The 16,517-nt window shown below is 33.3% G+C and overlaps 1 protein-coding gene across 1 annotated transcript; it reads left to right on the forward strand.

The window, feature by feature from the left end:
• The first annotated feature begins 4,065 nt into the window (after positions 1–4,065).
• On the forward strand, positions 4,066–9,466 carry LOC146950786 (homeobox-leucine zipper protein REVOLUTA-like). Its single transcript, XM_085746760.1, has 18 exons — positions 4,066–5,113; positions 5,221–5,380; positions 5,541–5,632; positions 5,723–5,813; positions 5,948–6,043; positions 6,152–6,265; positions 6,343–6,426; positions 6,516–6,671; positions 6,763–6,837; positions 6,930–7,036; positions 7,142–7,325; positions 7,434–7,622; positions 7,756–7,830; positions 7,927–8,061; positions 8,156–8,487; positions 8,581–8,686; positions 8,794–8,943; positions 9,068–9,466. The coding sequence occupies exons 1-18, from the start codon at positions 4,887–4,889 to the stop codon at positions 9,212–9,214; spliced, it is 2,520 nt and encodes an 839-aa protein (XP_085602886.1). The 5' UTR covers positions 4,066–4,886; the 3' UTR covers positions 9,215–9,466.
• Positions 9,467–16,517: the final 7,051 nt, after the last annotated feature.

Below are 16,517 nucleotides of genomic sequence, written 5' to 3' on the forward strand. Positions count from 1 at the left end.
TAAAACCAGGCGCCTAGACCATGCGCCAGACGCATAGCCATGCTCGGGGTGCACATGAGTGCTCTACGGTGAAGAAATGCTTGTTTCTTCACCTTTTTAGATGTTTGCTTCCATATAAGATGTCTTGGGACCTGAAAACAAAATTCTTCCCTTTGTAATATCTGATGAGGCCTCTTAAATCTTCATTCTTGATCTTCCCAAGATCTTCAGAAGTCTTAATATGTCTTGATTTGCTGATTTGCATGATATCTTCGTGAATTACATCAAAACGCCCTAAAATTGATATGTTTCGGGAAGAATAGAATTAAATGACTCAAATATATAAAACATTACAAATATCCGAGAATCATAAGAAATTATTCTAATACTCCTATATTCTAGATGAAAAACCTACTGAAAATGGCTGAATAACATGTTAAGAATAACGTAAGATGACATGTCGTCAACTAGACACTACACAAACAACAAATGTGTTACTAGTCATACTTGCATCAAAAATGTAATTGAAAATAATCAAAGGAAAAATGGTTACTAAAATGAGTTAAACAGAGAAGAGATGACGACACAAGGCATCAATCATATTAGATATTTTTGTTCCAGATGAAAACCTTTCATTAGAACGAAATACAAATACAACATGAAGAAAATATATACTGACATATAAAAAACAAAGTAATGAGGAGTTGTTGTCGTGATTCTGCATGAAGAGGAAGATGCAAGACCATGAGAGAAAACAACAAAATAAAAAACATTGCAAAGATAAATATAAGGCAAATAAGTAATTTTATAACCATAAAAAATATATGATTAGTGATTCCTTCTTATTTCTCTCTGATTGGAGGGGAAAAAAATCGGTGTAAGCGATATAATAAGATGAAATAGGTACCACTGGGTTCCATTTCATTCAACAAATTTTTTTTACAATCCAAACAATAGAACATAACATTATTTCATTTCATTTTGTCTCATTCCACCAATCTAAATATAGTCTTGATAAACTTGGTCGCCCCTTTCTCTCCCTCTCTCTCTCTCTCTCTCTCTCTCTCTCTCTCTCTCTCTCTCTCTCTCCTCCATTTGTGTTTCTCAAACCCTATCTCAATGTAGAATTTTATAGAAAATACCTGATATATAAGCAACAATTATGCACAGACGACAAAATTAAAATAAACAAAAGTTAAAAACATGGGATCATATCCAACACTATTTTGGAGTTTCTTTAGATACTATTTCAGGAATTATAAAGATAGTTTGACGATAAAATTAAAAGAAAAATAATTTTAATAATGTTGCTTCATATTCAGCACAATATCATTTATAATAAAAGTTTATAGTAAGTGGTTGGTGCTCCCGTCTAAAGTAAGAAAGACCTAGGTACGTACTTTAAAAATACTCATAATTGGTTTTACATTTACTTCTTTTTAAGGGCACTATCCACACTCTTTTAAAAATTATAAAGATAGTTTGATAATTGTTGTGAGATGCTTAAAGAGTACAATGATAAGAAGAGAGAATGTTAAACATCCACTCTAAACAAAATTATAATTATACTAATAACAGGTAAAATTTTTTATAATATAATCAACAATATTGTAACAAAAGTTTCTTGTCGAACGATGATGGTTGTAATTATAAATGAATTTGTTTATTGAATAAAAATAAAATATAATAAGGTGTTAGTATGCATTTTGCAACTACACCATAAAATTATTTTAGTTTAATTTTCAATAAATTTGATTATTTGGTTTTTCTCTTTATTGTTTTTTTCTCGGACTCTGTTTCATTCCAAATTTTAATGGAAAATACTTGATGGATAAGCACCAGTTGTATACAACAAACAAAGTTAAAAGAAATTAAAGATAAAAACATTGACTCGTATCTAACACTATTTTAGGAGTTCTAAGGGTAGTTTGTGGACAATGTTAAAAAATAAACGATTAAAAATGTTTTTTGTCCGTGTAAATATATCAAACTTCATTTTTAGTCTATCTAAAAAAATCCTTCAAATTTCGATCCTTCTAAATTTTTGTGTACCAATTTAGTCCTTGCTTTTAACAAAATTTTATGTCACATGTTCCAAATGACTTTTTCGATGACATCTCATTTATAAGATCTTAAAATATCATTAATTTAATACAATAATTAGGTTATCTGAATAGAAGAAGAAATATAACCAAGTGATGAGAATTAGGAGTTGTATGGATAGTTTGTGGACAATGTTAAAAGATAAATGATTAAATATGCTTTTTGTTCCTATAAATATACCAATTTTCATTTTTAGTCCATCTAAAAAATTCCTTCAAATTTTGGTTTGTCTAAAATTTTAGTTACCAATTTAGTCCTTGTTTTTAACAAGCATATGCTCTAAGTGATTTTTTTCGATGACATCTCATTCATAGGATCTTAAAATATCATTAATTTAATACTGAAATTTGACTATTTGAAAAGAAAAAAAAAAGATCAAAGTTATACGGAGGGAGGAAGTTCGGTTTCTATTCGAGAGTAATTATACTAATAATTAATATTTTTTTAATTGACCAACATTATTTTAACTTTTAATTTTGAATTTCAACACAAGACTCTTCTCGAACGAGGGTGATTTTATTCATAGGTCAATTTATTTAATATTTAAAAATTAAATTAAACAGTGTATGTTTGAATTTTCAACGATATTATATACTTATTTTATTATATTTTTTCTCTATAAATTTGGCCATTCTCAGCATCTTTTACTCACACACAACCGTCTTTGTTTTAGTTTCTCAAACCCTATTTGAGAAAAAGGTGTGCACATATCTCTATTCTCTAGGTTTCAACTTTATCTTGTGTTTTTTTTTATACTCCATAGTGTTTATTCTTCTCTTGATAATCTTTATTGATTGATAGTTGATGTCATTTTGGTTGCTAATTTCTCAATATAGGTTTTTTTTAAAAATTCACAACAAAATCAAAAGAAAAATACAAATATCAATATTTTGTAAATCAAATTGAATCGACCAATTGAACCAGAAATTTGTCATTTCATTAGTTGGTTAAAGCTCGGTTTGCTCTAAGTTTGAACTAGACCAACACATGGTGAACCGTGGTTGAATCGATTCATTTTCTTTCTTTTTTTCAAAATTTTTATTTATAATTTTTTATTAGTCATATGATTCAACAGTGGTTCAACTAATTGAATCACTTGAACCACATATTTGTCATTTTTTTCGACTGGTTCAACTACGGTTTACTCTAAATTTGAATCAGATCAAAACATGTTGAATCGTGGTTCAATAGATTTGTTGTTTTTTTTTTTTGCTTTCTCTTTTTTTCATTTTTTTATTAATTCTTATTTCTTAATTAGCCATTTGATTTAACTTTGGTTTGATCGATTGAATCAAGTGAACCACATAGCAATGCAAAAGGCATTGTTATCAAAATCGGGTCACGTTGATTTGTTGAACCATAGATCTACCATTTAATCGGTTGGTTCAACCACAATTCACTCTAAACTTTGATTAGATCAAAACACGTTGAACCACAATTCAACCGATTCATTTTTTTTTCTTGTTCCTTTTTTCAAATTTTTATTAATACTCAACTGATTTAAATATGGTTCAACCAATCGAATCACATAGTAATTTATAAACCAAGGTTTTCAAAACCATACTGGTTGATTCAATTGGTTGAATAAGGGATCAACGAAAAACCGTCCATTTCAACGGTTGGTTCAATCATAATTTGTTATAAATTTAAGAGATCGACATCAAACCAAATTTAATTGAATTGAATTAAGATTCAAATGATTCATCTTTTTTATTGATTATTCGCTAAGCATCTAATTCAAATATGGTTCAATCGATGGAAACATAATTAAAAGAATATTCAATCGATTGAACCATAACCTAAACTTTTCATCCATTCTATTTTCGGTTGGATTTTTAAAACATCCACAAAAACAAAGGTGGTGAATGTTGAAAATGACATGAGTAGTGTAGGGATATGTAACATGTCATTAGAAACAAACAACAAGGACAATTACGTAAATGAGTTGAACTAAAAAAGAAAGCTCTGTTTTGAGAAATCGATATGCGTGCAATACAAACTCTCTCTCTTCTCTCTCTCTTCCCTGACTTTATTCCCACTGTTTCAGCTCAGATCACTGTCTCATCTTTCTCTCTCTTCAAGTTTTTTGAACTCAGTAGTTGTTGTTGTTGATGTTCTTGAACAAGCTTAGCTTAGGGTTTCTTTCTTCATTCATCGTTTCTTCTTATAGTTACCAACTAGTTCAAAACTTCATTTTTCTTCATACCATCTTTCTCTTTCTTCTTCCTCAAGCTCCATAGAGGAAGAAGAAGTACTTAAGTTAAAAGGGTCGGTTCAAAGTTCAAATTTTTACGACTTTTTTTATGGCTTTTACATTGGGCTTTTGCCCAAATAAAAGAAAAACGCGTAAATTTAGTTGAGAAGCTTCCAAGTCCAAAAAAAAACTGTTTTTTTTACTTCTTCTAGAGATAAGACAGCAAAAAAATTCCGGTTTTTTTGAGACAAAAAAACATTTGCTGCCACTGGTTTTGTTGAAAACCAGAAGAGGAAAAAAAAAGTAACGGTTTTTAAGGTTGTATGAACAAGGATTTCATGTTTCACTAGTTGGAACTATTGGTGTTTAGTTCAGTTTCACTTCTCAAGTTTCTGTGATACTTTGTAATTGTAATTGTAATTGTATTTGTATTTGTACTTGTATTTTGTGTGTGTAGTGTACTATAAACACAAACCTTATTTGGGGTCTCAAGAGTGTTTTGTGTTGTGTTGTATTGTATTGTATTGTATTGTGTTGTGTTGTGTTGCCTCTTTTGGTTTTATTTTAGGGTGTGATTGTTTAAGGTTTTTAATTTGAGATTAGGAAGAAGATGGCTATGGCTGTTGCACAACAACAAAGAGATAACAGCATTGAGAGACACCTTGATTCGTCTGGCAAATATGTGCGGTACACTGCTGAACAGATTGAAGCTTTGGAAAAGGTTTATGTGGAATGCCCTAAGCCTAGTTCATTGAGAAGGCAACAGCTGATTCGGGAGTGCCCGGTTTTGGCCAACATTGAGCCTAAGCAGATCAAGGTTTGGTTTCAGAATAGGAGGTAATAGAGATTCTGATTCACCCTTTGTTTTTGTTTTGAATTTGTGTTGTGTGAAAAGTTTTGGGTTTTTTAGTTGTGATTTGATTTGTGGCTTTTTTGGTTTGCAGGTGTAGGGAGAAGCAGAGAAAAGAGGCTTCTCAGCTTCAGAGTGTGAACAGGAAACTTTCTGCGATGAATAAGCTGTTGATGGAGGAAAATGAGAGGCTGCAGAAGCAGGTTTCACAGCTGGTGAATGAGAATGGGTTTATGCGCCAGCAATTACACACTGTAAGCCCCATCATTGTTCATTTTCATTCATTATTATGGTTTTTTTCTTTGCAAATTGATAATTGTCATTGTTTGATTAAGGCATGTAGTTGTTGTATGATATGATTTGAATTATTTCAAATGTTAATTTGTGTTGTTACTTACTGTCATGTCATTGCAGACCCCAGCAGCTCCAAATGCTGACGGTAGTGGCGTTGATTCTGCGGCTGCTGCTCCTATGAATTCATTGAGAGATGCTAATAGCCCTGCTGGGTAATTTTGAAGTTCTTGATTTGAGTGCTTTTTATTTTATTTTATTTTATTTATTTCGCTTGTTGAGCTTTCTTTGATTGATCTTTGCAGATTCCTATCAATTGCGGAGGAGACATTGGCAGAGTTCCTTTCAAAGGCTACAGGAACTGCTGTCGATTGGGTCCAGATGCCTGGGATGAAGGTAGAGAATCATGCTTCTAGTGGACAATTGGTTTTTGCTTTTACAATTTTGATATTGTGATGATTATGACATGGAGGTAAATTTCCTTCCACCAATATCTCATACTATATTTACTTTCAACCATTGTTTGTTAGCCTGGTCCGGATTCGGTTGGGATATTTGCCATTTCTCAAGGTGGCAACGGAGTGGCAGCTCGAGCCTGTGGTCTTGTTAGTTTAGAACCTACTAAGGTAATTAAAAAGGGGACATATGGATGGATATTTTCAGTAATTTCTTTTGATATTATTTATGAAGTTTGTAAGCTATCTGAATTTTGAATTGCTGAAAAATTTCAATAGATTGTGGAGATCTTAAAAGATCGCCCAACTTGGTATCGTGATTGTCGGAGTTCAGAAGTTTTCACAATGTTCCCAGCTGGAAATGGAGGAACAATTGAACTTGTTTACACACAGGTGAAGAATCAAACGTGAATAGGATCCTTTATTTATCATTTATTGAGCTTTGTGCATAAACGTTTAGTTTGCTGCAGACATATGCTCCAATGACGCTGGCTGCTGCTCGCGACTTCTGGACTCTAAGATACACTACAAATTTGGAAAACGGCAGTGTTGTGGTGAGTATGTTTGTTGTCAAATGCATTGCTATTGTTGCATGGGATTATATATCTAGCTGCATCGATTTAATATAATTTCACTTTGGAAGGTTTGTGAAAGGTCACTGTCTGGTTCTGGTGCTGGTCCTAATGCTGCAGCTGCCTCACAGTTTGCGAGGGGTGAAATGCTCCCTAGTGGCTACTTGATTCGACCATGTGAAGGTGGAGGATCAATCATCCACATTGTAGACCACCTAAACCTGCAGGTCTGAGTTCTTGACCATTAGCTAGAATGCCTACTATATTCTTATTTTCTTTTCATATACATTAATTAACATGATTAATATTTTCTTCTAGGCATGGAGTGTGCCAGAAGTGCTGCGGCCGCTCTATGAATCGTCGCAAATGGTAGCTCAGAGATTGACAATTGCGGTAAGCACAGTATAGTATTATTAATTCACGATGTAGGATTCTATTGCAAGCTTTGGTAGACTAATGTGATCAATACTATGGCTTTTGTGCAGGCACTTCGCTATATCAGGCAAGTAGCTCAAGAAACAAGTGGTGAAGTGGTGTATAGCATGGGTCGGCAACCTGCAGTTCTTAGAACTTTTAGCCAACGGTTGAGCAGGTACGTCGCGTGAAATAAATTTATGCCTCGAAACCTATTTCAGCCTGCTTTTTGCAGAATGATCTGTTGTGTTGGTAAAAATAAATTTAAACATCATTCTTGCAGAGGTTTCAATGACGCTGTCAATGGATTCAATGATGATGGCTGGTCTGTTCTGAACTGTGATGGTGCCGAGGGTGTTACTATTTCAGTGAATTCAATCAAGAATTTGAGTGGCACTTCTAATCCAGCAAGTTCCCTTTCACTCCTTGGAGGAATTGTCTGTGCAAAAGCTTCTATGTTACTCCAAGTAAGTGCGTAAATCCATTGGCACGGTGCAGTAAATGGTCCTTCTATAATTTTACATTTAGTTCTTCTAATCGTTACACGGAAAGTTTTCACTTTGCTTTACTTGCAGAACACCACTCCTGCTGTTTTAGTTCGCTTTCTGAGGGAGCATCGCTCGGAGTGGGCTGATTTTAGTGTTGATGCCTTTTCTGCTGCATCACTCAAAGCTGGCTCCTATGGCTATCCTGGAATGAGGTCTACGAGGTTCACCGGCAATCAAGCAATCATGCCTCTTGGACATACAATTGAACATGAAGAGGTATGAGAGTTTTTTGCTTGCTTGACCTTGACCATGTCTTTTTATGATGGTAGATGCATATTTGCTTTTGGCTAAGATTTGGTTTATGTACTTTCTATGATTTGGTTTATACTGATTTCTGTTGAAATTCCAGATGCTAGAAATTATCCGCCTTGAAGGTCTTGCTCAAGATGATTCTTTTGTTTCTAGGGATGTTCATCTCTTACAGGTGCTTCCTCTACCCGTGTTATGGTTTGTTTACCTGCATGTTTATTGGTTTTTTGTTGCGTAATTCTTATGATCACCATCATCATCATTTGAACAGTTATGTACTGGAATTGATGAGAATGCTGTGGGGGCTTGTTCCGAGCTCATATTTGCTCCAATTGATGACATGTTCCCAGAAGATGCTCCCTTGGTGCCTTCTGGTTTCCGCATTGTCCTGTTGAATTCTCAACCAGTTGAGTCACGTTTCTTTGTATTTGATTTTTCTCTAACCGGTACCGTTCATATATGAAGCATAGTAATCTAGTTGACGTCATATTGTGTTTCAGGGTGATACAAAGAACATAACAGCAGCAAATCGAACCTTGGATTTGACATCTGGTCTTGAAGTAAGCCAGGCAACAGCTCATGCTAACGGAGATGCATCGTGTTCTAACAATCGATGTGCGTTGACTGTTGCCTTCCAGTTTCCTTTTGAGAGCGGTTTGCAGGATAATGTTGCAGCCATGGCACGTCAGTATGTCCGGCGTGTAGTTTCCGCTGTGCAGGCGGTTGCAACGGCTATATCTCCATCCAGCGTTAACACTTCTGGTGGAGCAAAACTCTCCCCTGGCACTCCAGAAGCACTTACACTAGCTCAATGGATCTGCCAGAGCTATAGGTAAAGTGTGCATGAATCTCTAATGTTCTCTTTCAAAGTTTCTAACATGATTCTCTATTCACCTCTCTTTCTATATCTCTTGTCTGAAAGCAGTCATTATCTGGGGGCGCAACTGCTGAGATCTGATTCTCTTATTGGTGATATGCTACTGAAACATTTGTGGCATCATCCAGATGCTATTTTATGCTGCTCTTTGAAGGTATGTCCATGATCTCATTTTAGGGTACAATTGAATCTGGAAGTGTATAAATGATATAGTCCTTCAAAGATTTTAATGTAACTTCTCTATCCTGTTTGGTTTTGCAGCAAGTGCCCGTATTCATCTTTGCTAACCAGGCTGGCCTTGACATGTTGGAAACAACTCTAGTGGCTCTACAGGATATCACACTGGACAAAATATTTGATGAATCTGCACGCAAGAATTTGATTGCATATTTTGCGAAGTTAATGCAGCAGGTAATATCCTCGAGTTTGGCATCATTAGTTTTTTTTTATCGTTACAACCTCAAATTTGTTTTAAACAACACGCTATGCTCTTAAAGTAGATGGCTGAATTGTTGCATGCATTTTTTTGGTTCAGGGGTTTGCTTGTATGCCAGCTGGGATCTGCATGTCAACAATGGGGCGACATGCTTCATATGATCAAGCCGTCGCGTGGAAAGTGCATGCTGAAGACAACAGTGTTCATTGCTTGGCTTTCTCGTTCATTAATTGGTCATTTATATGACCTATTGCAGGATTTAAATCCCCACTTTTTTTTTCCCACATGTTGAATACAAAAACAAGGGTACAATCAGGATAGAATTTTGAGAGGGAAAAAGAATTCAGTTTTTTTTTTTTTAATGCACATTACAAGATCATGTTTGGATCATTTTCATTGGATTAGTTTTGTTACTTTGGTACTTAGACCAAAATGATTTGATCTTGTAAAATTTTGTTCGTACTAGAATTTAATAAAATGAAGTGGGGATTTTGATGACATAGATTTTGTTTGCTTGTGTTTCGTTTGTTTGTTGTAGTATCTGACAACTCATGTAAGAACATAGTACATGGGTGATGCATGCTAATAAAGTGAGTGCTAACTTAAAAAACAGATAATTAACTTGATGATGCTAAAGAAGTTTGTCTTCTTGTGCATTGTAGGGTACGTGTGTTACAATCATATGTGCGCGTGTGTGTGTGTGTGTGGGGGGGGGGGGGGGGGGGGGGGGGGGGGGGTACTTGTTAGCAAGTCCATATATACCATGACCCTCATTATGTCGTTTTGCTGGTCATTGTTGGAAGTGAAGTAGCTATCTCCTCTATAAGTTTATTTAAGTTATTAATTATTATTTTTTGGCCGAAATCAACACATTCTTTAGTTTTAAGTTAGAGACTAACTTTGAGGCATGGAAATCCATTTTCATATATATATATATATATATATATATATATATATATATATATATATATATAGAGATACGCACACACCTGGCCTGAAAGCCTATTTACATACCTACTTCAAATAATAGGCAAATATTTGTGGTTGATTTGTTAGGGGAGGAGTGAATCGCTTAGAGCAGAAGTTGAATCCTAGATCTCCTTTAAACTTCTTTGGTGTCCATATAAATAGGAGTATTACTTTTCCCACCCTATGGTCTTCTCCCGCGCCCTGTAAATTTTCCAAAAATGCCCTTGTGCATTCCAGATTATAGAATCCGGATTGCATTAGCACCATGAAAAAAAGTATAAATGATGGAATTTTGAATTTTTGGTGTAAAAATCATGGAGCAAATGATAGAAGAGAACTTTTGTATATTGTTAGTGCACTCCAATGTGCTCATGACTTGGTTGAACTTATTATACATGTAAACATGATTACCTAAGCTTCTTAGCTTATTTCTTATTGTTGTATTTTGACACTTTAATGTTTACACTTCAGAGTTACATCGATGTTTCTACCGTACAAGTGTCGGATCATTCAGAAGAGTTGGAATGCAGTAGTGATTGCCTTAATAATCTGCAGATGGTGAATATCCATGTTAAAGCATGTAGAATTTCTCAGCATGCAATGAGTTTGATACAGTTCGTACTTGCAAATTCAACATCGTTAAGGACTCTTACTTTTAAAGTTTGTCCTGGTTCTAAGAGTTTAGATGTACATAGAATTTTAGAAGATTTGTTACATATGAAAAATTTGGTGCTGGTGCATTCAGGAATATAGAATCCGGATTGCATTAGCACCATGAAAAAAGGGTGTTTGGGGGGTTTTCGGATTATGTAATCCGAAAAATCATGTAACGCGCCCTATTTTTTGAGCTTTCCGGATTACAAAATCCGGAAAAATCCGTAACTCACGTTGAAAGTCAACAAATAGGGTGAAAAATGATGTTTCCGGATTACATAATCCGGAATACGTTAAACAATTCGGATTTTGTAATCCGGAATGTGATTATATGGAGGATTTCTCTAGTATGACCAATACTTTTTTCCAGAAACAAGCTTTGAATTGCATAAAAAATGGTTGGGATATTTTGTCGGGAAGAATAAATCCTTGGAACCCGGTGTTGGAGTACTTATTTCTCTACATAACAATGCTCAAAGTATGAAGTTGACATATCCATAACTCTTGTGATGAATGAGACAAGTAAAGTTTCAATACTCACTTCAAAGCATTAGAATCATGACCTAACAAGTATTTGAAAACTTCATTCAGTGCTGATGCCTTTGGAAGAAAGAAATTAAGAAAGACAACTCAGTAATATCATTCATATTATATTTAAAATCATATTGCAGAATATACCTCTCTCCATAAATGTTAAGTGCGCCGTTATTTTTAAAATCTGTAGTTTGTACATAACCAATTCCACATCAATAGAAAGCTTAAAATCAAAAAAATTCTGGAAAAACATCATTCCGGATTATAAAATCCGAAAAACTCCGAGGGTAATTTTGGAAAAAAAATAGGGCGTGCGAGGAAAGGCATAGAGTGGGAAAAGTAATACTCTCCATTTTTTACCCTCTATTTTTTCATTATCTAATGTAATAATGTGATATTTGATAATTCTTTATACACTTAAAAACTTTTCAAAACGTTGTAACAAAAAAAAAAAACCTCTTCAAAACTATAGTAATGGAAAGATAAAATGTAACAAATCCTGTCTAATCATAAATATGAGTGGAGATTAAGGGTTCACTTATCTACGAACATGTTGGTTTCAAGGCTATTATCAAAGGAGTGACATTTTGTATGTACTTTTATGAAAGTACTTGATACCTAACATTGAATTAGTGTTGCTTTTTGGTGCTTCTTATGTTGAATTTTTTTTCGTATTTAAGTCCTGACAATGATGGTTGCTCAATAGGCTCATTGGATTACTCACAAACCCTTGAACTAATCGGGTGGTAATTTCTTATTAGCAATTTTGTGTGTAAACTTCAATCTGATCGTAACCAACGATTGGCTTTTTCATAAAATGTGAACAATTTGAGCGGCCTATTGAACAACCATCCCTAACAATTGGTGCTTTTATTGCGAGGTGGGCCATACTAATGGCTATTTCTAGGGTGGATTAAGGCGCTCTACCGATAGCTGGGTGGATTAAGGCACTCCTTATACCTCCTCCATTGAAAATCAAACAAAACTTAAACCAAATACTTTTATGCACTTATAACACAATCTACTATTTAAACCAACACTTTTTTTTTATACATCCTTCTAGTCTAGTATTAGAACCATGCAAAATTAAACAATGAAATTTATGTTACTAGAAAACTGGTAAGCGCTGGGCAGTGATGCATATTCTAACCATTTGCTGTGTCAAATGAAGTCCAAATCTCACCAAATACGGAAACACATTGCTAGCATATTTATGAACACGTTCCACTTCATTTCACACTAAAAAGACTACAAACCTCAAGAACATCAATACCGGTTTCTATAACAAATTAAAGTTTCAACAAATTTTAATATATGGAGTATAATATCAACCATATTCAAATCTAAAATTTTAAACACTTCATTTTATGGAGTGAGCAATAAATTTATTTTTTCAACCATTGTAATATTTGATGTCACATTAAATAAAAGTTGCTTCCATACAACTAGGACAAACAAATACACCATCCATATCCGCAATAGACCTAGTGTCAAAGTGCTATCTACCATGACTGCTCCCAAACTCAGCGGCATCTTAATTCTTCAGACTAGGGCTTGCCTGGTTCTCATCCAAAGTCACTGAAACGGTTCATGTAACTGTTTCAGTGATTTGTCTAGGGCGTTATCTGACACGTCCTTTGACTATAAAGTTGCAATCATTATTGAGATCGTTTTAATCTTTTTGGTATTCTCCCTGCAGACTCCATGAGAACGGAAAAATAATAATCATAAGCCTCTTATATGCTATTCATATAAAAATGGAGCATGGTTTAATCACATTTAGAGATGGATTCAACTACGTCATGAGTAGTGTAAAGAATATTCAGTAGGACCAAACTGAATATTAGACTTAATTTCAATTTGTAAGGAGTCTTTTATCTTTTTTCTCAGATCATTTGATGAGGTTTACTTGTACTGGAATATCATTTTTCACCCCTAAAGTGCCACCACTTGATCCTTGTGACCGTGTCAAACTCTCTTATATTCACTTTCCTTATAATTACATGCACAACAAAGATTCTGTTAAAAAGCCAAACTCTCCAATAATGCCTTAACAATCAAAATAAATCTTTTTATTTCCTAACAAAAAGTAGTTCTTTTTGCACTCCACTTTTGAATGTAATAAGATGCTCGTATACTCTCATAACCAATATTCACTACTCACATGACTATTAAAATCCCCTCCTCAAAAAATATTTTTTCCTTACGTATGTATAATTTGATTTGAAATTCAGCTCATGTTTATGGTTGCATCATTATAAGTACTGTTGGAGTCATCTTCTGTTATATCTTTAGCAACTATAGATAAAAATATTCTTACAATGATACACTTGCAATTTATTGTGAGATTCAGTTAGCTAATATCTTACTTATATTGCAAAAAGAAATAACATTTGCATTGATCAACTTTGGTAATAATAAGGTTCCAATTCAGTCACTATTATAAGCAAAAATCAACTTTTTAGGTTCATCCATTAAATGATGTATTTAGTCAATAATATATACTAAATACATCATTTAATGAATGAACCTAAAAAGTTGATTTTTGTTTATAATAGTGACAGAAGGAATTATAAGTTATTAATGCAACAATTGATATTTGTATCCAAAAGAGAGGAAAATTTGATAGGAGCAGAGGAGTCAAGATTCTCTCAATTTAGGGTTAATTATGTTTCTAGTCCCTATAAAATAGCGACCTTGTAAGTTTAGTCCCTACTTAATTTTAATAGCATTTTTAGTCCCTATAAAAAAAATTATAATTTTAGTCCCTGCTAAAACAAAGTTTGATTAATTATCCTTAAACTCTTAAATTTTTGAACGATTTTTTTGAGACAAGATTAGAACACTATGAAAGGTTCGTTTACTAAAATTTAGAATTTTCTGACATGAAATGAATTAAATATGAATTTTTTAAAACGACAAAAGTTAAAGATAAAAAGTAATAAAATCTGGATGTAGAAATCAAATTCTGCGATAATTTTTTGCGGACGAACTTTTAGTAATGTTCTAAACATGTCTGCAAAAAATTGTTCAAAAATTTAAGAGTTTAAGCATAAATTAAACAAATTTGAATTGAGTAGGGACTAATACTCAGTGCAGAAAAACAAAATTAGGGACTAAAAATGCTATTAAAATTAAGTAGGGACTAAACTTACAAGGTCGCTATTTTATAGGGACTAGAAACATAATTAACCCCTCAATTTATTAGTCTCTCTATTTCTTCTATTTGAAAATATAAAGACACAAAAACATGTGAAAATAAATAATAATAGTGGGACCCACTTAGTGTAGGACCCATTATTTAATTTTTTTCTCTCATCATTATTACAGTACTCCCTACGGTTCTATTTACTACTCCCTCCGTTTCAAAATGAGTGTCGTTTTAGCCAAAAAAAAATTGTTTCAAAATGAGTGTCGTTTTCAGTTTCCAATGCAATAATAACTTTTTTTTTTCAATTGTACCCTCCAATTAATACTCTGCACACTACTTCAAAAGTATAACTATTAAAACTAACCAATAGTTAATAAGGATAATTTGGTAAAATAACCATTCTCTTTCTCTTAATCATTGCATTTCTTAATATGTGTGTAAACACCTAAAACGACACTCATTTTGAAACGGAGGGGTGGCACTTTGGTGACATAATGTCACCGTGACATTAAATCTGAGCCACACAACACACACCTTTGTGTGACCCAGATTTAATGTCACTCATACAACACATCTGGGCCACACAACACAACTCTTTGTGTGGCCCAGATTTAATGTCACGGTGACATTATGTCACCAAAGTATTAGCCGAAACGGAGGGAGTATATTTTTTTTTGACTTTTTAGATTCATTGAGTAATTAATGTATCTTGTCTAAAATATAGACCAAATACATCATTTATGCAATGAATCAAAAAAGTAAAATATTTCTTTTAAATAGGACCGGAGGAGTATTTATCTTTCACCAAACGAGATTATCCATTTTTTTTTGGTCAGGTAACCTAGTGGCAAGAATTCACCTTATAAGGTGAATAAGTGGGGTGTCCGGGGTTCGAAACTCGGCCCCTGCATATAATAATGCATTGTCATACCAACTGAGCTATGCTCACGGGACGATTATCCATTTATTTTTAACGAATGAAGAAAATCTTAACTCAGATGAGAGATATGATGATAATCTTAACTTAGATGAAAGATATAAAGATAATTAAATGTTAAATGAGTTTGTATAATTTAGAAATATTCATTTATTATTGTTGTAAAGTTAATGAGAGATGCAATGATACATGTTTTTTTTGAAATAAATGCAATGATACATATGTGTCTTAAAATTTTGTCAATAATTCAGGTCAATTATAGATAGCTGTGGTGTTGAAAAGACTCCTGGTTTAATGGATTTTAGAGACATTATTTTAAAATTTACTGTAATAATGATAAATGAGAAAACTTGAAATTGAACTGCATGACTACACGGGTCACGGAGAACAGAGAATATGATGGTGACGACATATGCATGAGACTTATGTTCCTCCACGTCTACGCAGTACGCACGTTAAAACTTGCAATTTTGTCTTAAAAAAAAAAAAAATAAATCCAATTTTGTGTCGTATAAGTTATTCATTTACTCCACCCGTCCCGTAATATCTGACTCATTTACTAAAAAAAAGTGTCCCAAAATAACTGAGTCATTTCAATTTTCAATACAACTTTCATCATTCTCAATACAATATAACTTTAATTAATACTACTTTCATCATTCTCAATTCAATATATTACACTTTCCCCTTTATTTATACATTTTTCTTAATCTGTGTGAAAAACTAAACTGACTCAGATATACCGGGACGGATGGAGTATAATCTTTTAGCGATAGTATTTTGTACTCATTCAATCTCTTAAACTTGACGCTTCATACAAATTTATTAAATACGGCTCATCAATTATTTATCAATAAATAATTTTATATCATCATACTATTTTAAATCGTAAAAACCATATACCACAACGTTAGGAAATATCCAACCTTAATGGTAAAAACCATATTTTTAAAGAGAAATGATATTTGTACAATCACTTTATGACAACTTTCTTTCTCATACTCACATTATACTCTTATTCCCTCTCTTCCTTTCTCTCTCTCTCTCCATTGTTTTTGACCAATTAAAAGAGAGAGAAAAAAGTTGTCACATAAGTTGTCTAAAATGAGTTGTTCAAATATCACTACTCATTTTTAAATAACTCAATTATATTGTATAACTTTCGATCTCAATTATATTGTATAACTTTTGATGTTAGGAAAAGTGGGGAATCCGACCTTAATACTCCAACCTTAGGAGTAGAACTTATGAGTTCAACCATATTTATGTATAACTTTCAATGTAAACACAATTTATTGAACTTA

Source organism: Medicago sativa, chromosome 2 (genome assembly GCF_051527215.1).
Source record: "Medicago sativa cultivar Bolivia chromosome 2, Bolivia_mono, whole genome shotgun sequence".
Taxonomy (NCBI): Eukaryota; Viridiplantae; Streptophyta; class Magnoliopsida; order Fabales; family Fabaceae; genus Medicago; species Medicago sativa.